This window comes from Pollachius pollachius, assembly GCF_949987615.1.
Source record: "Pollachius pollachius genome assembly, chromosome: 8".
Taxonomy (NCBI): domain Eukaryota; kingdom Metazoa; phylum Chordata; class Actinopteri; order Gadiformes; family Gadidae; genus Pollachius; species Pollachius pollachius.
The window spans coordinates 22,294,778-22,318,582 of NC_136941.1; the positions used below are offsets into that span (position 1 = coordinate 22,294,778).

At 44.4% G+C, this 23,805-nt stretch overlaps 2 protein-coding genes across 4 annotated transcripts; both read left to right on the forward strand.

The window, feature by feature from the left end:
- Positions 1-2,269: 2,269 nt before the first annotated feature.
- nucks1a (nuclear casein kinase and cyclin-dependent kinase substrate 1a) lies at positions 2,270-12,477 on the forward strand. 2 transcript variants are annotated; one of them, XM_079741376.1, is made up of 8 exons: positions 2,270-2,548; positions 4,356-4,402; positions 4,523-4,613; positions 5,034-5,080; positions 5,222-5,368; positions 7,285-7,437; positions 8,205-8,357; positions 8,600-12,477. In XM_079741376.1, exons 1-8 carry the CDS (start codon positions 2,532-2,534, stop codon positions 8,926-8,928), a joined length of 984 nt encoding a protein of 327 aa, XP_079597502.1. In that variant the 5' UTR covers positions 2,270-2,531; the 3' UTR covers positions 8,929-12,477. The 2 variants fall into 2 exon arrangements, with proteins under 2 accessions (XP_079597502.1, XP_079597503.1); XM_079741377.1 differs by having other exon boundaries at positions 4,526-4,613.
- A 5,119-nt stretch (positions 12,478-17,596) lies between these two features.
- On the forward strand, positions 17,597-22,131 carry LOC307079045 (Krueppel-like factor 15). Of its 2 annotated transcripts, none has more exons than XM_079741108.1 (3): positions 17,597-17,704; positions 18,191-19,481; positions 19,865-22,131. In XM_079741108.1, the coding sequence occupies exons 2-3, from the start codon at positions 18,247-18,249 to the stop codon at positions 20,031-20,033; spliced, it is 1,404 nt and encodes a 467-aa protein (XP_079597234.1). In that variant the 5' UTR covers positions 17,597-17,704; positions 18,191-18,246; the 3' UTR covers positions 20,034-22,131. The 2 variants fall into 2 exon arrangements, with proteins under 2 accessions (XP_079597234.1, XP_079597233.1); XM_079741107.1 differs by having other exon boundaries at positions 17,597-17,672.
- The last annotated feature ends 1,674 nt before the right edge of the window (positions 22,132-23,805 follow it).

The following is a 23,805-nucleotide window of genomic DNA, read 5'->3' on the forward strand; positions in this document are numbered from 1 at the left end:
ACATCCAGATATATTCAGTTTTGTGTTTTGAACTGATTATCTGTCTGGCCTGAATAGAAAGCAATTGATTTCACAGCTTTACGTTGGTGAAACAAATCCCAGCCAATCAGAATCAACAACTACGTTTGCTCGTGTTCTCTTCACTCTGGAGGAATTTGGTTAAAATTCACGTAAACCTTATCCTCCTCTGAGAAAAGCTTCCGGCCCAGGTTTCGGTTCATCTTTTAACATCATTCTTCATTCTGTTCTGGATTGAACAGTTTTAATTGCTCTGCCGTTTCCTCCACTGTCCTCAAGCACTGCCATTGTCTTTTAAATTCCACAGATCACCAATTGTTCCTAGCATTTCTGGGAGAGGCTTTTATCCTGCTCTTTGCCAGACTGATCTGTAGAGAGAAAGTGAATGTGAACTTGTGAGCTAAGAGATACGAGATAGTGAACGTGAACTTGTGAGCTCAGGATGGGTTCAAGAGGGAAGTGAATCAGGGCTGTACAAATAAAATTGAGTTGACACAGAATTGTTTTCAACCCAGGCAGTGGCATCACATTGGGCCTGGTACCGGTCTCTGTGCCAGATGAACATCCCGAGAGGAGCAGCATGCCATCACATCTGCCGGGTCCCGGCCAAACAGCGGAGCTAAGCCCAGTTCAAAAACCTTTAATAGTGTTCAATGACATCGAGTTTCTCCCCATTAGGTGTAATATTGGCAAAATTGCCTCCTTTTTTGCTTGCCAACATTCTGTTAGCTAAAATAACCCTGGTGATTCATAACCTAATAGCACTTAATAATATATCAAATATTAAAAAAAAACATCAAATGTTTTTCCTTCAAACTTATTTTGCGTGGACCTCCTCACATCACTGACCAGCTGAAAAATGTTTGGGGAATTTGCAGACGGATGAAATTGATAAATATCTTAATTGAAAGAAAAAATAAATGTACCAATATTGGAAGAAACAGATTGTGTTTGACACTGCCATTTGTCAGGTGAAATGTGGCCAAAAAGTTAGCATTTGCCTAGGTTACCGTATATTTACATTAATTAATACATGTCTGAATACAAAGACATTACACACAGAACATAGCTCACATTCCAATGAAGTCCTTAATCCTGCAGTTTGACAGAGCCCACTTCAGCTCATCGGACGTGTGGGTGGACCTCCCATTCAATAAGCCTAACAAAACAAAGATTACTCTCGCACAAAGCCCCCTGAATTAACTGAAACTCTCAACCAGGAGAATGTGTTGTGTAGAACAATAACACGACATGTGCCCAATGTGTGTGTTGTATCAACCCTTTTAACCCCAGTCTACTTGACAGACATGTGCTTGTTCAAGTCCTTGTTCTACTGTTGGCAGAGGTAGTAGTCTTTGGTCCGGAGGGAACCTTTTGTACTCCCCTGGCCATCCACAAATTGCATTAAATGGTTAGATAAGAAATATACCCCCCCCCCCCCTCCCCCCCTCCAGCCCATTGTAAGGTGATGACAATAAAAAAAACTGTTTCCCAATTGAAATGAATACCCATTACAGGGAGTATTGGTTGGCGCTTCAGTTCGGTTTCATCTCAGAGACATACCCATCAGCCTCACCAGTTGACATTTTGCAACGCACATTCCTGCCAAGATTATCTCCAACTGATTACAGTGGTGAAAATTTGGAAATGGGTGTTTGGTGTGTCTTTGGGGGTGAGGGTCAGATCAGCGGATTAGATCAACCCGTGTTCAATAAATAGTCTTAAAAACAGAAAGATTCATGAACGTGGAAGTAAAGAGGGTTATAACCACATCTGTACAAACCCAACCTGTATTAAGACGTACTAAGCATGTACCCCGAGGCTAGAGTGGAGTTGTGGCTATGCAGGGGCCTATATACATTATAGGATGTTCCACATGGTGGTCTGTGGAGACCTGATACCTGCATCTCATGCCGCAACTCCAAAACCCTGCCATGTAATACACAGAAGTGGACCCTCGTGTTATATGCAACTTGTGTTCATAGTGTTGCCTTGTTGGTCTTTTGGGGCCCAAACTAAATCTTTGCATGCACATTGAGGGCCTCTTTTTGTTTTCTCAAAAGTGCGCCCTCTACCTACAGTGCTAAGGGGGGGAGGGTAAACAGGCTACAGCATGACGTGACGAGCGGTGCGTCGCACCAATAGGAGAGGGGCTGATATTTGAAATGGGCCAATGGAAGCACTCGTCCTCCGAGCTGCTCCTCTCACCCTCCGCGGTAGGCGGTTCTCCACACAAAGGACCCACCCCAAGGCCGCGGGTTCGGTTGCACACAGGCTGCAGTTTCAGTTTGTTTTATTCACCATTTTGAGTAGCTGAAGGTAAAATTTTTACAAAAATCGCGTGTGGAAGACAAATCGCTCCCCTAATTCTAGTTGTACGCACTAGCCCGGGCGCGGAGTCGTGCGCCTCCTCGCACCCATCGGAGTTGCAGAGTGGAAATATTTTTGTTTTGCATTTCCCTTGGCTTCTTCTCCCTTTCTTACATTCTTAACCTCCACAGTATTCCTGCAAAATGTCCAGACCAGTGAGGTACGTTCTGCCTAACATGTCGCCCGCCGTGGCTGCACGTTTTACGCACGCATTGCAGACTAATACCTCCGTGTCTCCACCGCCGTGTTCTCATAACCAATTGTTTTTTTCATGAAAGATGCATGCAAACGTGTGCGTTTCGGACCATGCACGCCGATCCTAACATGGACCCCAGCGAGGTGGAGGGATCGCCATATCTCGGAGAGTTTTCTGTTGAAATGTGTATCACGCCGAGAGCGCACCGCCGTGTCGTGCATTGTCTTATATCTTAGCCATAAAAGAAAGGCGCTGGGATTCAAATGTGGTTCACTGGTTTTATTATAAGGCTCGATCGTGCTAGGCCTGGTATTTTATCTGTGCCAGAAGACTAGACTAAGAATCCGATCATGGCTCCCTTCCCCATTCATCCACTGGAAGGCTCTGGATCGCTAATAAAAAGCAGGAATGGAGGGCAGGTCGTCGGCCTGGTGGTTTGGATCTGGTTTAGCAACCGGACTGGAATGTATGCGTGTCCACATATAGTCAATAAATTACAGCGCCGATTTATGAATATGGTAATGGAGGTCTGCGATGCACTGCTTGGTTTCCAAATGGCGACACTGTAGTAAAAGGGAAGAGCTCGGCTACATTTTAATAAATGAACCCTGCTGGGTGATGTCAGAGGAGGGCGGAGAGCCTCACCGAGTCACCCCCCCCCCCCAGCACACAGAGGTTCACACAAACCGCCATCCCCCTTCTTAATCATTGACCCAAACGTTTTATAATATGTGAATCGTTTATACGTGTTGTGTTGGATCACGTCCACAAACAATCGCTTATTTTTTACGCGATCGTGACGCGGCAACAAAGTGTTGGTCAGACCCCCCCCTCCCGGTTCCTCCCCTCCGGTTCCTCCAGGTATTGCGCGCGTCCCGATTTCTCGCTGTTCCCATTCAAATCCGCATCAAACGTGCTACTGGTTTACGCACAAATCCCTCTGTACAGATCTATACATCTGCGTGCATCAGCTCAATTTTTTCCTGTTTAGATGCACGATGTATCCACGGTGTATTCGAAGGACTGAACCGTCCAGCGAGCCGTTAAACGCCCTTTTTTTCTTCTTTTTTTCTTATGCCCATGTGCATGCGGCCTTCAGTCTGTTTTCTGCACATGCCCCTGCTCTTGTAATCCTAGCTCTTGTAAACTAGTTTTAGGGCCCCCTCTACACCACCTTCTGAGGTTCTTGAGGTAATTGCTATCTCAGACAATGCTCTTGGAATGCAGCTGCTGATGCTACACACACGTTTGAAGACGCAACGGGGTTTGGGTTCCACACTTCCCCCTGCTGAACATGGTTGCCCTGCCAATTTCACATTAGACAGCTAGTCGTGGATTCAGTGCTGCACGCATACGCATGCTATCCCTCACTGGCTGTGGATAGGTGTTGGTTTCTACCGAGCACCAGGCCATGTGGTCGGCGGTTTGTCACCTGAAGCTCGGCTCAAACACTCTACTAAATGAGTGCTGGAAACTGGAGATGAGCAACCGAGTGAACACTAAAGACTGAACGGGTTGGGGGCTCCTTCTGAAAGAAACACACCAGTATAGATACTGGTGTCTCTTTGAAAGAAACAAACCAGCATAGATACTGGTTTAATACAAATAGATAAGATGGGTTGTCCAACCCATCTTATCCAACCCAAGATGGGTTGTCCAACCCATCTTGGGTTGGACAACCGAGTTGCTGTTGCCTTAGTACTACTGCTGTAGTAGTAGTAGTACTAAGTCAGTCAGTCATGGCCTTGTCTAATGTGAACTTTCTCCACAGGAACAGGAAAGTGGTGAACTACTCGCAGTTCAACGAGTCTGATGCCGGTAAGTCATCTGAAAACTGGGGTGTGTATATGATGGCCACTGGGCATTCACTACAGCATGGGAGGAACATGATACGTGTAATGTGTCTCCCTACTAATAACTGGTTTGACCTTGTGGCAGAAGAGGACTATGGTGGGGACAAGCCCAAGAAGGTGCGCGCTCCCCCTCGTGAGCCCAAGCACAAGCGCTCAAAGAACTCGCAGGATGACAGGTGAGTGTCCCAATTATGGGGGGTGACACACCCTGATTTTAAAAGGAAAGTAAAAAACACTTCTTGATAGACAGGGGACCTTTCGATGGGAAGGATTTCATATATCATTAACATATTTATGTTTAGGATAAATTATCAGGTATCCATATTTGATCCATCTTTTTTTATTCTTTTGAATCTACAAACGTACATAATTAAAGGATGATGTAAACGCATCTAAAAATGAAACAATTCCTACTGTTATTAGATCTAGCAAAGTGACGTGGAGCTGAATACTTCAGTTGCGCTTTTGTTCGCAGTTCACGACTTCAACCAGCATTGGGTGTGTCATTAAAAAAAAGACCTCTGAAATCTGTCCTTGTAGGGCAAGATTTAAAATAGATGCCTAATCTATGTGTGTTTGGCACAATTCCTTTGCAGCGAAGAGTCTGACGAGAAGCTCACCAAATCCAAAAACGACTCCGCAGGTAAGCTGCCAGCCAATTGTTATACGCCCAGGTGTCGGGGCCATACACCCAGGTGTCTGTGCCGTACGTCCAGGTGCCCACCACCGGCTGGCTAGGGAGCCCGTGAATGACGCTGTGTTATGTGTTCCTGTCTCGCTCAAGACGACTTTGGCAGCGAGGAGGAGGACGAATTCGGAGAGGAGGGAGAAGACGGGGGCAGCGACTATGAGGCGAAGCGAGGGAAGAAGGGGAAGAAGCCCAAGCCCGAGAAACCCGCCAAGAAGACACCGAAGAGGAAACGGCCCGCAGGTAAAGTCAACCTCCACCCTCGTTACTGTGTGTTGGGACACACCCTGCCTGTACTACCCAGAAAGAGTAGATTCAATACCAGATATTTTAATAACAATTTGCGTGGTGCGATATAGACAAAATGATCTATCACGATAGGGGTCATTTCATATCTCGATAACGATGTGTGCCTTTTTACTCTTATAAACTGAATAGAAATGAAAGTGACGTTGTGCAGAACTGACACAAATGAGAGAAAAAGTAAGGTATACAGAACAAAAACTAAATAAATATTAAAGTAAGAACACGGTTTCAAGTCATATAAATCTGCAGCAAAAAATCTGAATAAGTACAATATTATAGTATATTAGGGCTGCTCGATTTTGAAAAAAATGAGAATCATGATTTTTGTGGTCAAGATGGAAATCACGATTCTTCAAATGATTCTTCTTGAGTTTGAAAATAAAATGCGTTTATTCGGCTCTAAAAAAAAAAAAAAACACGGTAACTGAGTGTTCAAAATTCTTAAACTACACAGTACACAAACTGTTCAAATAAGAAAATGTTCAAATTGAATATTCTGGCAGCGTCATGGCACAGTGTCATGGCAACCGAACGTCATCGTTTCTGAAAGCCTCCATCTACCCTGTCCACACTACAACGCGAGCCCAGCGTTTTCACATGTATCCACCTCAGCGATCGTTTTCGAAAAGCATCGTTTTCAGTGTCAGAATTCTCAGTTTTAGTGTTGATGGAAGGGCTAAACGGATAAATATTTATGTGTTTGTAGATTTACCCGGGTTAGTGTGGACGGGGCCTTTGATTAAACAAGTTTGTCGTGTTTCCAAGAGGTGCAGATATAACATTGTAGCACATTTTGCACATTATGTGGGCCTGTGCCTCGTCGGCTTCTTCAAATCCGAGGTGTTGCCATATTAGAGAACTTGTTTTACCCTTTATATCGAGTAAACGCGGCTGTCTTCCCTCTGCCATCTCGCTGGCGCTGTTTTCTGAATAAGGTCACCACACACACACAGCTCGCGGGGCCGAGTTGAATGCTCTGGGGGGAGGGACTGGATTGCGCACGCGCGTCTCTTTCACAAAACCTCATAGACAACGGAAAATTCCAAAAGAATCGTTCCAACTCAATTTTATTAATTTGGAGATCGTTTGACCCAAGAATCGAAATCGTGATCAAAATTCGATCAATTGCACAGCCCTATAGTACATGTATAAGTATAAAACGGTATATAAACATAACGTATCAGAAATCTCCAATACTGCAGCCAGTAAACTAAATAATACAATATAAAAACACTTCGTTTCAGAAATCTCAACCAATAAACAAGTTAGTACTTGTAACTCTTCTCGACCACAGGTCCGTTAACGTGTCTGTGAACCCACTGTTTCAGCTGGAATTCAAAGACTAGCCGTTTTGAATATCTGCCTCTTCTGACATTACAAGTGGACGTGTCCACCTAGATGTATGACGGATAGGGTTAGGCTGGTGGACTGATCTACCCAGCATACATCTAGGTGGATGGTATATTCTATGAAAATGTCACTCCATCATTATATTCAGTGATTTAAGAATCAATAGAGGTATTGGGTCAATAGAAGGTATTGTTTGGGCCTTGTTGCTGCCTTTGGGGGTTCCACACCATCAGCAGTACAGGCATCCTACTGGCAATTAATTAGCAGAAACTGAAGGCCCACCCCTACCGTCTCCCACCATCGACATTTACATCTAGTCTTTTAGCAGATGCTTTTATCCAAAGCCAAGTAGAAAATTGGAGTAGCTACCAAAGGTTATAGCATTTCAACACTCAAACCAAGCGACTACAGCATACGGTGTAGCCGTAGGAAGCAACAGAAATAGGACTTGTTTCTTAATTAATTGTGTGTGTGTGTGTGTGTGTGTGTGTGTGTGTGTGTAGACGACAGCGACGAGGACCGCGAGGTGAGCCGCAAGGTGCGCACGGTGCGCCAGGCGGCGACCAAGGCGGTGTCCAAACAGAGGGAGATCCTGCTTGGGGACGCGGGCAGCGAGGACGAGGAGCAGGAGGACCAGGAGGAGGCCTACAACGACCGTATGTCCTGCACACACACCAACGCACACACACAAACACTGCATGCACACACACACTGTACACGTTGAGCCACACAGGCTTTGATGCACGTCAAACATTGAAGCAGAGTGAGGAGTGTGTGCAAACTGTGCCCACAAATGCCATTGCTGTCTGTCCTTTATCTTATGGTTCAACTACATCAAGGTGAACTTGAATATTGAGAACCGCTTGTCTAGACATGAGGTGCAGTGTGTAGGGTTTAGTGCCATCCAGTGGGGAGGTTTCAGACTGCAACCCACTGGGTACCCCACCCCCCCTTACCTCTCTCTTTGCAACAACGTCGGAGAAGCTACGGGTCTAAATGTGCCAGTGGGTATTCCACAATGATGTCCTCGTCTAACGACGGCAGCGAATAGCCGTTTGTAGTTTGTATTGAGTTATTTAATTTGTAAAGCTATTAGTCTTAGCAAAAGGTGTAGTTAAAATATTTAAAACATGTCCATTCTCGGCTAGTGTCACTACATGGCAGTGAACATGGCCGAGAATATCCAATTACATTAAAGAGAAATTAAAGGTTTAATCGTCGACTGGTTGATTGTAGTTGGGCGATCATCAGCCCAAGCGTAGGGAGGTAAGTTTTCCAGGATAATGGCAGAGCCTGACTCCATACTACTCTGTACTCCATGAACACCTCCATGCGTTTCTCCTATCGCTGCTTCATGGGGATAGTGAAACTGAGTTCATATATTGCATTGCACATAACCACTCCCCCCCCGCCATCCCCCCAGCCAACGAGTCAGGCAGCGACGAGGACTTCATGGTGGAGGACGACGACGACAGCGACTACGGCCGCTCCAAGAAGAGGAGCAAGAAGGTGATCCGACGAGGCCGGCCCGAGAAGAAGGAGAAGAAGTCCCCCAAGCCCCGGCTAAAGGCGACCGGTACGTTGTTTTTGTTCTTGTTGTGTCTGCTTAAACTTTCTCCTGGGCCGTCGCCACCTCCTGCTCCTCTTTGGATGTTTTGGATGTTTTTCCACGCGGTGTCCGGTTCTGGGCTCTCCCGCACGCCTCAGATTGCTCCAGGGGTCCGAAGAGGAGATCCCTGCTGTGAGAAGCCCCGGGGTGCGAGGTGCACATCGTTCGCGCCCTCACCGCTGATGTGTGTCTCCCCCGTCTCCCCACAGTGACCCCCAGTCCCCTGAAGGGAAAGGGAAAGGGACGTCCCAGCGCCAAGGCCGTGGAGAAGAGCTCGCCCAAAGACGAGGAGGAGGAGGAGGAGGAAGAGGAGGAGCCTGAGAGCCCCCTGGAGGAAGAGGAGGAGGAGGAAGAGGAGGTAGTGAAGGCCAAGCCAGTGGAGAAGAAGCCGGCCAGCTCCCCGGCCCCCAAGAAGACAAAGGAGGCCCCTGCGCCCGCCGCAGCAGCAGCAGCCGCCACCGGCGACGCAGAGGATGACGAAGAGGAAGACGAGGAGGAGGACGGGTCGGAAGAAGAGGCGCCCTCCGGAGAAGACTAGAGGAAGCCGACGACTACGCCCTCCAGACCTCCCCCCCCCCCTCCCTTTTCTCAAACCCCTCTCAGCTTGACCCCCCCCCTTCCTTCCTTTACGTTTTTGTTTTTGTTCCATTTTGTGTTGAGGTTCTCCGTTCTTATTTCGTAACCGTTTTGTGTGTGGTGGCCTGGCTCAATGGTTTGGACTTCATGCTACTTTTTGCCCTCTCTCCCTTCTACTATTACTGGAAAGAAAAAATAAACAAAAAAATATTATCCTGAGTATGCAAAAAAAACAACTGACCATGGTAGCTAAGGACAGTGCGCTCATGATACCATGCTGCGAACGAAACAGGCTTTTTATTACTCTCTTTTGTATTTTGTCAAAGCTCCCCGCTCTCCCCCTACCACAGGGCCTCCCCTCCGCCCCTGATGCCGTTCAGATGCTGTTACACTTTACACCTCCATCTTACTATCGCTAGCGATCCGTCCTGAGCCGTTGCCTAAATAATGCTTGATTCCACCGGCTTGGGTGTGGCTGTGTGTACGCTTTCTTCTTTTCAATATTTGTTCTGGTTAGTTTCTGGCCTTGTTCTGGTATAACCCGTGGTCTGACACCACTTGGCTTAAGTAAGGCGAATACGCAGTGCCCTAGACCCGTGTGTGTGTGTGCTTTAACACTATTTCTTCTCGCTTACAGATTCTTCTATTGTAGGTTCATGATATAATAATTTTTTTAGCAGGACCCATGAAATTATTATTTCTTTTTTTAAATAAATAAATTGCCGTGGTCAGACCGGTGACTATTGGGTCTCGCGGTTTCACTTTCTCCAGTTAGAACTGCTCATGATGATATCGCTGCGTTGTCTCTGTGGAGACAGCGTAGCAACACCTCTACCCAAGCCCCCCCCCCCCCCCCCCCCCCCCCCCCCCAGAAACCGCGGAGCTGTCGCATTTACATTAGAATGAAACCCAATAAACTGCTAATGTGTGTAGGGTCTGGGAGGGTAAATTGGGGTGCTAGCTCAAGCAACCTAATCGCAAACCTAAGTTAGGCTATTTTTTAGCCTGATGCTGATGCTGTTGCGGCTCTCAGCTGTGCCAGAGCGTTCACAGTTGCTAGGTAAACCACCTGACGTCGCCGCCCGGTGCAGCAGTGTGAACTGCCCAGTTTTAGAACGTCGCAGCCCATCTCGTCGCAAGGAGTTGCGAGTTGCAAGTCGTTGTGAGGCGAATCTTTGGTCTGAATTGGGCTTAAGGCTCCCTGGCCCCTCTGCTTGTTGGGTAGAGCGCCATCTCTTGTGTTAGCCACTAGCTGCTGCTGCTGCATGTGAACCAGCAACATTTGTAGATTTGTAACGGTTAAAAGTTGTGTGTTAGACGGTGGAGGGGGGAAGGGAAGGTGCGCTGCAGTGGTATCCACCAGGGATACCCAGCCTATATGAATGTGTGCGTTTTTGATATGTGTGATTTTTCGGGTACGCGTTTTACAAAGTGTTTGTGGATAGTTTTTTTTTTTAACGTCGCTTTCGTCCGCTGCTTAGCCAACTTAGTTAATGTTGTGTGTTGTTTTTAAAAGCCCAACATACATTATCTTGCATGGCCAATGCAACTTCTCACCGTTCATACCTTTGCGCCAGGCATCCCTGTTCTGTTCTTATTATCAAGCATTAACGAGCTGTTTTTATTTTATTTTGGTTTATTTTTGAAAGTCCAAAAGAAAATGAATGTTTTATTTTTTTCGCGTACTTTTTAGTTATGGTTTATTGTTCTAATTCTCTTCTGATTTTTTTTTTGTAATGTTTGTTTTTTAAGAAAAAAAATAAAATGTATCTTGATTTTAAAGAGAAAACTCGAACCCTATCCAATGTGTCCTGGCTGTGGTTGGTCTGACTGGAGCTCTCCGGACCGCCCGTCCTCGCTCTCCTTTCTCTTATTTCCCTGTTTTATTTTTTTTTCATCCAACTCTAAAGGCAGGAGCTGGCACTGTGCCATCACACCAGGTCCTTGAGAACCAAACTGTTCATCTATCCATGTCTGCAGGTACCGCTGCAAAACGTCCATCGACCCCAAAAATCCCCATTCGGTGTTACATGGACATTATGATTGCGTGTGTATATATTTATATTTTGACAACCTAGACATTGTTAATTCTAATGTGGTTCTGAGGTGCAGGAAGGAACTATCTTAACTAAAAGGGCAGCTCCGTCTCTACCCCAGAGATAACTCTTTAAGGGTTTCTCTATCATAGTTTTTGCCTTAAAATCTTGGTTGTCTTTTATTCAAGTGCAGGCCACAGTAGTTAGCGGTGTTGTCAGCGAGCAGCGCTTTAAGAGAGGCTCCAGAATGTAATCTATCCTATCTTTTTTAGGCGGACAAAAAGTGGGTTGACATGTTGAAGTATCAGTAGATCGTCCAAAGCCATAGATGATCTGGAAAATGTTGGATTTGAGGCCAGGTATAGCTTATCGGATAATCAGGCTTTTTCATACTGACGAGTATTTGAGTGGTTAAAATAAATATCCAAAAGCAAAGCTTCCTATCAATTAAAAGTTTCCCGATGACTGCAATTTCTGAAATGTTTCCAACGCATTTGAAATACTCGTGTTTTGGTTCCAAAGCACATTTACATGTCCCTCCTCCAGTGGGTTAGTGTATTCTGTCTAATTTACTACCACACACACCAACTGGCTGATTGTTGTTCCTGGTGTGTCCTCTGGAGGACCCCTGGAACGTACTGGGGTGGGGGACACCATCAGCTAGGTGTTTTTATATCAACTGAGGGCTACAAACACTTTGGGTGAAATTGTACGGGGAAAATAATGCATGAATTGCCCACATTATAAACGTATCATTGCTCAAATATCAAAATGAATTATGCATAGATTATTATATGAATCAACATCAACGCTTGTTGCTGTTCCAAGTTATTCTAAATTTCTCTTCGAAGGCATAGTATAAGAAATAAAAATGAATTAACATGAACTGAAAGCAACTAATTTCACGTGCATTAGTGGCAAACAAAATTTTGAAATGTTTGCATTCATTTATTTGTTACAAATCTTTAAATAAGGTCAATAACATGCATAATTCAAGGGAAATGCAATTACCTATTATAACAAATTGGAGTTGTTCTTCAAAACCCCTCATGTTCATTGTTGGCCAGATTAGTAAGGATGCCACTTTCTTAAGGCTTAATAGACATGTGGGTAGGATGTGTATGTGTTGCGGCGGGTGTGATAAACCCATGTCTTAGAACGACGTAGGCGTCTGTAGGAGTCCAGTGTCACGTGACTATTTCCTTTGCAATCTGTTAGTGAGTAGTGGATGATCTTAAGGGTACTGTCGGAGTTGAGGGCGCGCTTTCGGTTGATGATGTCCCCCTAAGATCAATGCAGCCCGATCCATGTTGTCATCACACTCGAGGCGCACAGCCTTCCAAGCTATGGGAAACACTAGTTTGTTTCCTCCATTGTAAATTATTTTTTATTAGATTGACTAGTGTTTTTTTTCTATGTACCTTGAATTGTACTGGCAATGTAAATGTGAGCAATGGTGTGAACACAGCTGGACTGCAGGAGAGGCTTGCGTCAGTTTTGTGGAAAAGAACGCTGAACTATTCAATTTGTTTTGCATGTTGTGTGTGTGGGGGGGGGGGGGGTCGATTAGAAGTGATGAAGATGATGATAATGGCAATATTGTGGTCTTTGGAGAGGAAAAAAAAGGTATTACTGACAACAATGTTGATAATGTTTTGGTTTCCCAGCTTCTAATAAAGGCAACCTACTTTTGATACAGATTTAACTACCTGTTCTGTGGCATTCAGCTCTCTGTTCTGCATTAGATGACAACTGATCCAAACCCTAATGAGTGCATAGCACCAAACCAAATCGGTGTTAGTCAAATAAGAAAATGTGTTAAAAAAAAGAGTGCTGTCAATGGTGTAGAATGTCAATGTAGACATTATAGACCGTATATTCTACATTATTGACCTCATACATTATTGACTGTTGCTTATGTCCAGTGCGCTCGTAGTTCAGTGCAGCCCCTGACCACTATGTACCCTACTGTTACAGGGAAGAGCAGATAAGTCCAGAAGTAGTGGAATGTGCAAAGATAGATGCCCTTCTCCTTTACATCAAGTTTTCTGGATTCTTCCACTACACTTTGTGGAGGGAACCAGAATACTTGATGTAAAGGAGTTGTGGACTATTTCAAGCCTCAAAGCATCTCAGAGTAAGAATCTGTTACACTTCTCAATGACCTATTGCTATCTAATAACCGCAAACATATAGTCAGCCCATCTGTTGAAACTGGATGGGCTTTGTAACCCTGATTATATGTTGTTTATGTTAAACCTACTTCCTTATCCAGAGGATAATTATTTATACATATTTTCCAAAGACTATCCAAAGACTAAGCATCAATTCTCAGGTTGTCTATTATGCGATGGTGGTTGTATTGTTTCTTGCCGTTCAGTATAGAAATACATCTTAAGTGAAAGCACATATTCTTACCCACTTTGGCAAGACATAACAGTTTACAGTCAACATGACGAAGAGATTGCCCATTGTCTCACAGCTTAGTGGATAGAGTGCTCAGCAAGATTCTCAGTCTTGCAGACTGTGGCGTGGTTTTCCTCTTTCTCTTCCTTCCTTATGTTTACAGGGGAAACCAAACAGTTATTTTTTGCCTTACACCTATAACGATCCCATTGATACCTGCAGCATTAGCAAAAATAGTCACAACCAGTAGTTAGAACAGCAGACCTTACCCTAACCCACAATCAGGGTAAACCGTTACTATGGATATGAAAAGCATCATGCGTTTTGCTGGGACAAAGTTGGGGATGTTTGCATCAGACAACACAATGAACATCATACCTCACACACAGGTATGTGTGTAAGGCCGATGGCATGCATCAAAATATCGCCTTCTCAGCTGATCTGGGGCCATTGTGAACCCATGCTGAGACGAAGAGAAGGCTTACAATGAATGGTCCCTGTTATATACACTTAATCGGTCCTTCATTGTCTATCAAATAGAGTGTCACCTCAGAGTGATGTAGGGCTTTCAATCGTTTTAACTATTTATTTAAAATGATAACAATTTCAGGCTTTCTGAAAGATTAAAAAATATTGAAAGACAAAATATATGCAATTGTAAAAGTGCCAGAGTAAATGTCATGGTTACAGCATCAGCAAGCCACCTATGACACATTGAGCTCTTTCAACACAGTGTTAAGGCGGAATCCTTTACAATAACTTCTCAAGTGCACGATGCATACATCTCCCCACGTTGCCTGCCAACATAAGCATGAAAATATTTAAGGATGTCCTGCTATCATACACTGAATAGGTTTGCAATCTCTACCTATGTATGTTGATGGTGGATTTCTATCTATGTTCATTGTATCTATATATCTATCTATATCATTTCATGGTTTACTACAACATAAATGCATGATTTACTCTAGTAATGTGTCGCTAGATGACAGCTTTATGCAGTCTCAGTGGCTTGGCGGTCTCCTGCTGTGTACAGTTGCTAAGAAACCATCCTAGAATTGCTTCCCTGTGTCCTTATGTGCTGCAGTATGCTGCAAGCAGCTCATCCATATGCTCAACTCGGTAGTCAAGGAGTGCCCCGCACCACTTTGTAACACTATTGATCATCTACTGATCAATGTCTAAATGTTCATATATAATTAGATGCATTAATTAATTAAATAACATGAATGAACCAATATGCCATATGCCATTAGAATGCTGAAATCATTCAAGCTGTGTTAAAAACACAATTGGCATGCTAATAGGTATGAGGAATGCTATAGCTATTTAAAATATAATTGTAATTGATCTATTGATCTTCAATTGATTATTTACAATATTTCCAAGGATGGACATTACATATCGCTATAGGCTTCTATTTTCCAATATCAGACCATTGAGACTTAATTTTCTTATTACATTTTAAACATTTTTACAGGGAATTTACTAAAGATGTATTAATATAAAACTGTTATAAAAGGTTTTGATGAAGAAAATAATATGAATATTGACGTCAATCTATCCAGGGTGAGCGTGTTTTAACTGACCACAAGAGGTCCCCTTTTCACCACAAGTAACACTGACTTACCACAGCATTTCTGATTCAGTCCTACCAAGACTGACCCGACTCCCTGCCATTTTCCCTCCCCTTCGGGGCTTTCGTGAGCAGATTATTTACAATTTTAGAAGGTTTAGATATGCAGGCCATTTCACCGGACTTTCAATGCAGTTCACCAAGTCTTGGCCTGGTGGATAGAGCTATGACATGCATCTTTGCAAAGGATTTACTTTGAAGAAACCACAAATATTTACAAAACAACATGCATGATGAAAACAATATATGGCTACATATATGCACTACATTTATGTACAATTGCAGTCATATATTTAGCCTTAAAAATATTTGACTGAACAATGTTCAAGAAAAGATGGTGGAAATCAGTACAATACATAATAAAATCAGTAATTATATATGATAATGATACATACAAAAAAGTGTGTGTGTGTGTGTGTGTGTGTGTGTGTGTTTGTGTGTGTGTTTCCCATGATGCCATTCAATCTTGCTATCCTGAACACAATGTGACCAATTAAATGGCAAAATATGAAGGACTCGGAGGAGGATAATATAGTGTTACGTTCAAGAGAGCACATTGCCTGCGTGCACGTCTATAGGAAAGGAGGCTCTGCACCAACCATGTCATACACATAATCGAATGTGTAATCACAATATGGACGCAAACACGCTAATGTCTTCATTTGTTGAGGGCTGATATCCTGTGGTGCCTTGAAGCAGAGAGGAGGACATAAAGGCTGAAACTCAAAACTTTAGTATGTGTCATAAGTCTATACGCCAGTATTACACATCTTTGGTGTATACACCAAAACAGTGTCCACATAGGGAATAATTAACACACAATATATAAATCAAATTTCATTTGATTTGACAAGTCTTTAATAATGCTAACCATGAACTTTCTGGGGGTTATTACAGAAAAATGAGCAGGATGTAGGGTGTAGTGTCAATTTGACATTACACAATGTGGTCGCCATTGGTTTGCTGTCTCATTGCCATCTTATTCTGGCCAACTAAAGCCTTGGTGTACCAGATATTTGTCTACATCATCATATAGAAACTAAATGATGGATTTTACAATGTGCAGTGGCCATTTAGGTTTTACCCTTATTTAAAAAGGTTGATGACTCCATTGAGGTGTGCTCTATAAGGAATCTTGGGAATTTCAGGAAGAAAAGACAGTCAGGAAGTTGGTTAAGATTCAAGAGCAGATCTGCTTGGATTGATATATTAAGTGCATGTAAAGTAAGTAAGTATTTACTGAGTAGTACTTACCATCTGTGGATGCATTTATACAGATTTAAATAAATGTTTCAGCTCATTTTAATAAATGGCGGACTTTGTTTGGTCATATATAAGAGGGCAGTGATGTTGTATTTACTTTGGGACACAACTACAATAACTAAACCACTTGCTTGTCGCTACTTCAGAATCAAAGTCAAGCTTTATTGTCAATTCCAAAATATGTGCCAGACATATAAGGCAAACGAAATTGCTTTTGTGCCTCAGGGTGCAATAAAGAGAAATGATAACATTTGGTAAAATAAAATTAAAAAAAAGTAATATTGACAATAAATAAATTCTAAGTAGTGCAAAAATAATTCCGAATAATGCAAAGGTAAGGCAAAAAGACATGGTATATATAAAATAAAGTAAAAAAAAAAAGTAAATGGATTGAAATGTGCAATATGAGGAACATTATGGGAGATTGTAGACATTATCGAAGTCCAGAGTTCTTGGGGGCAAATGGGGGCTGCAGAGTCCAGAGGTCGTGGGGGCAGAGGGGAGGGAAGGGAAAAAGTTGAGCTCGGAGGCTGCGGACCGGTACCTTCTCCCAGATGGCAGGAGTCTGAAGAGGCTGTGTGAGGGGTGGCTGGGGTCACCCACAATACTGGTTGCTTTGCGGGTGAGGAAGATTCCATAGATGTCCAGGAGGGAGGGGAGTGGGACACGACGATCTGTCCTGCAGACTTCGCTGTGCGCTGCAGGGTCTTGCGGTTGGAAGCAGTGCAGCTCCCATACCACACAGTGATGCAGATGATGGTGTTGGATGCTGAACTAAAGTCACAGCATTCCAGTAATTAGTTTGTTTTAATCCAAAGCTTTAGGCTAAAGGTGTAAATTTGTCATTTTTTCTGGATTACCCCATTAATGTCTTTCGATTACATGTAGACTAGTGAACCTTTCACATAGTGTACTGCATGCTTCCCTTAGACAAAATACGGCAAACGAGTGAAATTGTACACTACATTGCAGCTGTTTAAACCCATTCGCATAGACATTCACTGCGTTTCTTACTATTGACATTTCAAAATAACATAATCTATAACCGCCTATTAAACATAAAAAGCTCGCGTTAAATCAAAGCGAGGACAACTATGCAACATTGTATCCAGCGCTGTGATTGGTAACATTTGTAACAACACGAGGAAAAACGGAATTTATTGAGCGGTGACCAATGAAAACGCTGTATTTAGGGCGAGCCTCCATTTCCTCGTCCAATCATAGAGGTCGAATGTGATCCGTGCCTCCGAGTGTACAGCGATTCGGTCATGTGACGGAGACTGCCAACATGGACCCGTGTCAAGGACGGACTCGATTTACACTGCTATAGACGACGAGGAACAACTTATTACATGCTTTGTGCAGGTCTGCTGGATTATATTGCGAAATTGTAAACGGTAGGGGATCCAGGTTTAGACAGCATGTTTGGGTCGTCTAGAGATATTTATAAATGGATTCGGATCCAACCTGAACTTGAGACTCGTACATTCCTGTTTTGGTAGTTCTACATGTATGTAGATCGCCATGGGATCCATGCATAAAACGTGTTACTGTCCACGCAAAATGAGTGATTCTCGCAGGACACTTGTGGCTAGCGTATGGTGATTATATATGGTGATTGATCGCATCCCGTCGGGGGCAATGTTTACAAAGCGCGTTGTTGTGGTGCCCAGCGTCGGGCCTCCGGGATGTGTGCGTGAATGCGTGGTCGGATGTGGGTTCTAGCCCGGGATTTTTTTTTGCAATAATGTACTTTAGGAATATAGAGCACTATTTACTTTAGTCTTAATTATTATATAAACACTTAGGTCACTTGTACGACCTAACAAATCGGTTTTTGTTCAGCTTCGCCGGTGATAATGGTTTACTATTGCTCGTTGCAGGATTTTCTCGTCTGACGTTTCCCTGACATCCTCTCTGCTGTATCTGGCCTGGATCAATGGTGTCTATCAGCAGCAGAACGCTAACTTTGGACAATGAACTGTTTAGGGACAGTGGCAGCCCGTACTCCCGGAGCCTAGGGCAGGGCATGGGCAGTGATGGGGGCAGCTCGGTCTCATGTTATAGCCCCGAGACCGGGGAGCTAGGAGCCTTGCTCAGCTCCAGTCCTGGAGAACAGGAGGAGGAGGAGGAGGATGAGGAAGAGCAGTACATGGAGGAGGGCGACGGGTCCAGTCTGCATATTTTTCTTGGCGCGGGCGGTGAGGAGGAGTTCCAGGCGGCGGGCGAGGAGGCCGGCCTGCCGCAGTTCCCGCTCCGCCTGCCGTCCCCCTTCTCCCCGACCCTGGAGGACATCGAGGAGTTCCTCCGGGAGAAGATGGAGGTTGTCCGGGACGGCCGGCTGGGCTCTGTGGAGGAGCCCTCTCCGGCCTCCGTCTGCAGCAGCAGCAGTAGCAGCGATGACCCTCCGTCCGTCAGTGAGCACCTGTTGCCCCTGTCCCCCTCCCCACTGGCGGCGGCGGCACGCGGGGACCTGGCCGGCAGCTCCTGCCTGGGCTCGGACAGCCCTCAGAGCCCTCCGCCAGACCCCCGCCCGGCCCTCCCACCTACTGCAGCCCGAAGAAGGTCCTCATCCCCGATCGGATCAGTCTCCGCGGCCAGCTCTTCCTCCACCTCCACCCCCCACTCCTCCTCCTCCTCCACCCCCTCCTCTTCGGCACCCCATGTGGTGCTGGGCGCTCCCCTGGTGCTCCAACTGCAGTCCCTGCCTCTGGCCCCGCCCCACGCCCACGGGAGTTCCCCCCCAGCCGGGGCGGCCCCCGCCACGGCGGTGCGCCTGGCCCACCTGGTGCTGGGGCTCCACGGCCCCTCGGGGCCCAACTTCACCCTGCTGTCCCCGCAGGGCGGCTCCGCCCACCACACCACGCTGCTGACCCTCAGCGGCACGGCGGACCAGAAGTACGTCAAGATCGCCCCTCTGCCCATCACCATGAGAACTCTGGAAATAACCAGCATCGCGGGGGTCGGGGGCCCCGGCGGCGGCGGCAGCCTGCTGAAGGCAGTGGCCCCCAGGGTGGCCAGAGCGACCAGCATGTCAGAGACCCTGAGGGTCCACAAGTGCTCGCACCCGGGCTGTGAGAAGATGTACACCAAGAGCAGCCACCTGAAGGCCCACTTCCGCCGCCACACAGGCGAGAAGCCATACACCTGCAGCTGGCCCGACTGCGGCTGGAGGTTTGTGTGTGTGTGTGTGTGTGTGTGTGTGCGTGCGTGTGTGTGTGTGACTAATGTATTGTTTCATAAAAACCTATAAAAACCCATAAAAACCTATCGAGTGTTTAACATAAAGATGTAGTTTGTTGATATGCAAAAATGTGTGTTGGTTATGCAAGAACATGAGAGCATTTTGTATCCATTATTTATACACTATCATCCGTGTTCCTTCAAAAAAAAATATTTTTATAAGAGAAAATTATTCAAACTTTTCTTCATTCATTGTTGTGGTTGTTGTTTTCATGCTAGCTCCTTCTCCATTGGAGAAGAGTATTTACAGTTGGTCGTTTTTAGAGTGACTCAACAGTATCTCTCCCCCCGTACCTTCCTCTGCCTCTACCTAGGTTCTCCCGCTCCGACGAACTGTCTCGCCACCGGCGCTCGCACTCGGGCATCAAGCCCTACGAGTGTTCGCTCTGCGAGAAGAAGTTTGCCCGCAGCGACCACTTATCCAAACACACCAAGGTCCACCGCAGCTCCCGGCCCGGCCGCATCATCAGTGCCACCGTGTGATGCCTTCACCCCCCCCCCCCCCAGCCCCCCATCACTACACCTGGACCCCGAGGCGTCCACACTATCCCCAATCAGCTCTTTGACTCTGGGCATAAAGAGAGAAGAGCTGAATGGTGCTGAACCTTGATCTCTCCGTCCCGCCTCCACTCAGTTCCCCTGCGATGCTCCTCCTGACCTGTCATTGGTTGCTTCCAGTGCGGTTTTCTTCCAAGCAGACTATTCCATGGCGCTATAACTGTAAGCTAGAGAAGGAGGAACCGTTGCGCAACGTGAGAATTGATTTGATGGCCTTCACCCAGTCACGATGTTGCTAGCCTTTGGATATGACGTCCATCAGAGGGGTGTGTCATGCAGTAAAGACCTAACCCATTGTGTGCACTAGATATTTTCCCATATTACCCAAATGTTATTTTTGGAAGTCCACTTGTACGTTTTGGAATTGGCATCACTCGAAATTGAGAGAAAATGTGTCCAGTTTTTGCATATCTTAATGTGCTCAAAATCCTTCCTACAATTTGTGCATACAATACAAACCATGACGTTTTTATGCACATGTTCAATCATAATCCACCGAGTACAAGCCTATTGCCTTCATCAATGCAAATATCCATTGATGCCTTTTGACCCTGGGGGTGTGGGAGAAGATCACCTGATCTTAATTCAGAACAACTACGACTGATGTTATTTAACTATGATGCATGGGAGAGGGCTGCCAAACCAGAAATCCTTGTTCTGGTCCTCTGTGAGCATGTAAAATACACTCTTGCTGGGTGACCTAAAATTCTTGGCAGCGCTTTGTGCGCTGTCTTTCTGAAGTCACAGAGCTCCCCCACAGCTAATGTCACTCACCCTCTCCATGGCACACATGTTATAAAACTTGACTCTGTAACGCATATTTACAGCATTGAAAGTACTGTAAACATTTTGTTTCATAGTTTTAGTGCAACAGCAAGAAAAGCTAATGTTTTACCAGACCTGGAAGGGCAGCTAATCAGTTAAAACATCAGTCTTCGCCTGTTCCCAGTATAATGTCTACCCATATAAGTGACTCATATTAACCCATGTCCAGAAATAGTATAGTCTCCCTCAAATAGATGTATCAAATAGGATTTTTTTCAACCAGTGCATTAAGCTATTTAGTGTTGCTTTCTGGCCACCTCTTTGGTCTGTGAGTCTGATTGTAGTGTGATCAATCCCTGACATGTCGTCAAGGGGACTGAGGGTCCCACGGCGGTGGATTTTTGGGCTTTTGGACTCATGCCCTCTACCCTCCTGTACACTACAACCTTAAGAGATTAATCTGCTGTTCTCAAGTGCATTTTTTTTCCTTTCATTTTCATTCACTGAAAATCAAAGTGCGGCAAGGCACTCAACCGATTAACTTCCACCAATTTACCAGAGCGAAGAATCTGAACGCTAAATGCCAAAATTTTATTATGATTATTTTTCTATTAAAGCAAGGAAACTGCATTTCCATGTTGTTATCACAGACATAACCAATGAAAAAACATCCAAGACTAACAGTTCTTTTTCTTATTATCTGTGTTGTGAGCAGCAGATGCAATCTTAACCATCCTTACAATATAATTATATTCTTGTACAAACCCACATTCGAAAAAAGTATAAAAGCCATTGTTGTTGCTGTTGTTAAGAACATGACACGCCACATTTTGTTACACAAAGCTACTGTACATAATGTGGGCTTAAAGTGCTTTAGAACAGCAAAAGTAAAAGTTTTGTGAGTCCCTCGCTAAACAGCAAATGTATTTGGGCAGTAGAAGGACATGATTGTTGTCTATTCTTGGGATGTGTTGGCAATGTAGGTCATGTTTTTTTTTTATGTTGAAATTAATGAAGAGATTCAACTCTGCTGTGACAATGAAGCTAAAGGTATTGGCTTGACGTTCAATCTGATACATGGTGCTTGCTGACTGGTGCTTTCACTGACATGAGTTTGGACACAAAAATACCTACAATCTAGATCTGTAACTGCAGCGCCTCAGAGAGCTGAGTGTCCAGTGCTCCACTACACAACAGAGTATAGACCGGTGGACTACCTGGGACGGCATCCAGCCGCTGCTGCTCATGCACTCCCAACATGACGTTGTCCGTTATAGCTAATATTTTGAGGTTTTCTTTGGCCTCTCGCTGAAAATTTGAGCATCTGTATTTTGATTTGTTGAAAACATGTAGAAATTAATTTGAAAGGATGGACAGACCGATGGACAGGCAGATGACCGACGTGTTTATGTCTGAACCAGTAATGTTTGTGTCTGAGCCTCCCCAGGCTGCTTCCAATGACCTACATCCAAGCCTGCATTCCATTATTCATTCTCTCTTTCTCTCTCTCTCTCTGACACTCTCTCTCTCCGTGTGTGTGTGTGTGTGTGTGTGTGTATGCGTGTTCTGCTCGTATTTCAGTAATACAGGCACTTTTTTTGATTACCAGAAATGCTATTTTCCTATTCACAAAATAAAGTTTGCAAAGAGCCTAACATGTATTTTGTCCATCTTGTCAGTTAAGCAGGGAGAAATCTGCATTTCCCAGTAAATGCATGTAGAAATGTTTCTGCTGTTATACCAGGCAGGTATATTTTCATAATCTGACAAATCCATTATCTTCATGAAACCGACTATACATTTAAAATAAGGTTCAAATAAGGTGGTTGAAGGTGTTGTAGAGAAGCCAAAACAATGAGCTGCAGCTGGCTACATGTATTGTTAAGGCATCAGCATTTCTCCATTACACGTTTGGCCGAGAGTTGAAAGAGGAAATTGCTGTGCTGTCTAGTCACATCATCCTGGAATGTCTACACAATTTTACTTCCATGGGTCATGCCCTCACCTACTCCACAGTGACAGTGCAACTGAGACAGATTTTTGAGACGGTGTGGTAAAAGACACACTCATCATCCACTTACCACTGTCAAGACATATTGATATATGACTCAGAAGAAATGTAGCCATTGGCTATTATGTAATATAAATTGTTGACAAGTAATTGTGAACAGAGCTTACTTTGGGTCCGGGTCAACAACTTATTATTTCTTATAAAATAAATAATGAACTTATTACAATTTAGTGACGAAGAGCGGATATTTAAAGTGTTGTGACATATGCTTTTCTTCACTGCTTAGGTGTTATGATTTTAGTGTTTATGTACTCCTTAATTGCTAATATCATGTATGTAAAACACACAAATGCACACACACACACACACACACAATGTGTGTGTGTGTAATTTGTCTTTTTTGATTCTTGATTTTTTTTTATGTTACAGATTGCAAAATGCATGAAGGTTGCAAACAGGAGGTTCACTTACACTTCAAACTGTTCAATATCTGTTTTATTGCAAGCCAACGTTGGATAACAAGTGTTAAAAGATGAATTAAAGACAGGTGCTTCCTTATGTGACACGTTGAAGTAGAAAAAGGATTTTTGAGATATAAAAAAGATATGGTTGTCATTGTCAGTCAATGGTGGCTGACTTTAGCAATAAAAATATCATAGCGTTCTCCCCCCCGACACACACATTCAGTGCAAGACACATAGGTAGCATCTGACTACTCTAAAAATAGGTGAACAGCGCATCGTTAAAGTACAGCAGGCTATGGGTCACCTATCAGCTGTGACATGCTCACTCCTTTAGCTGATTGGCATCAGCTGTTACCTTCATGTTATGTTACTGGTATCAGCTGTTTGTCAGCAGATGGATTGAGACGCATTAGGGCTGGCAGGTTCTGATTACATCACATAAGTGTAATGACAATAC

What these genes read in the sequence shown, in the direction of transcription:
- nucks1a (XM_079741376.1), top strand. An exon ending in ATCCAAAAACGACTCCGCAG is followed by an intron (nt 5,081 to 5,221) that starts GTAAGCTGCCAG and finishes GTCTCGCTCAAG; the next exon opens with ACGACTTTGGCAGCGAGGAG. An exon ending in GGAGGAGGCCTACAACGACC is followed by an intron (nt 7,438 to 8,204) that starts GTATGTCCTGCA and finishes CCATCCCCCCAG; the next exon opens with CCAACGAGTCAGGCAGCGAC.
- LOC307079045 (XM_079741108.1), top strand. Translation starts at nt 18,247, where the DNA reads ATGGTGTCTATCAGCAGCAGAACGCTAACTTTGGACAATGAACTGTTT. An exon ending in TGGCCCGACTGCGGCTGGAG is followed by an intron (nt 19,482 to 19,864) that starts GTTTGTGTGTGT and finishes GCCTCTACCTAG; the next exon opens with GTTCTCCCGCTCCGACGAAC.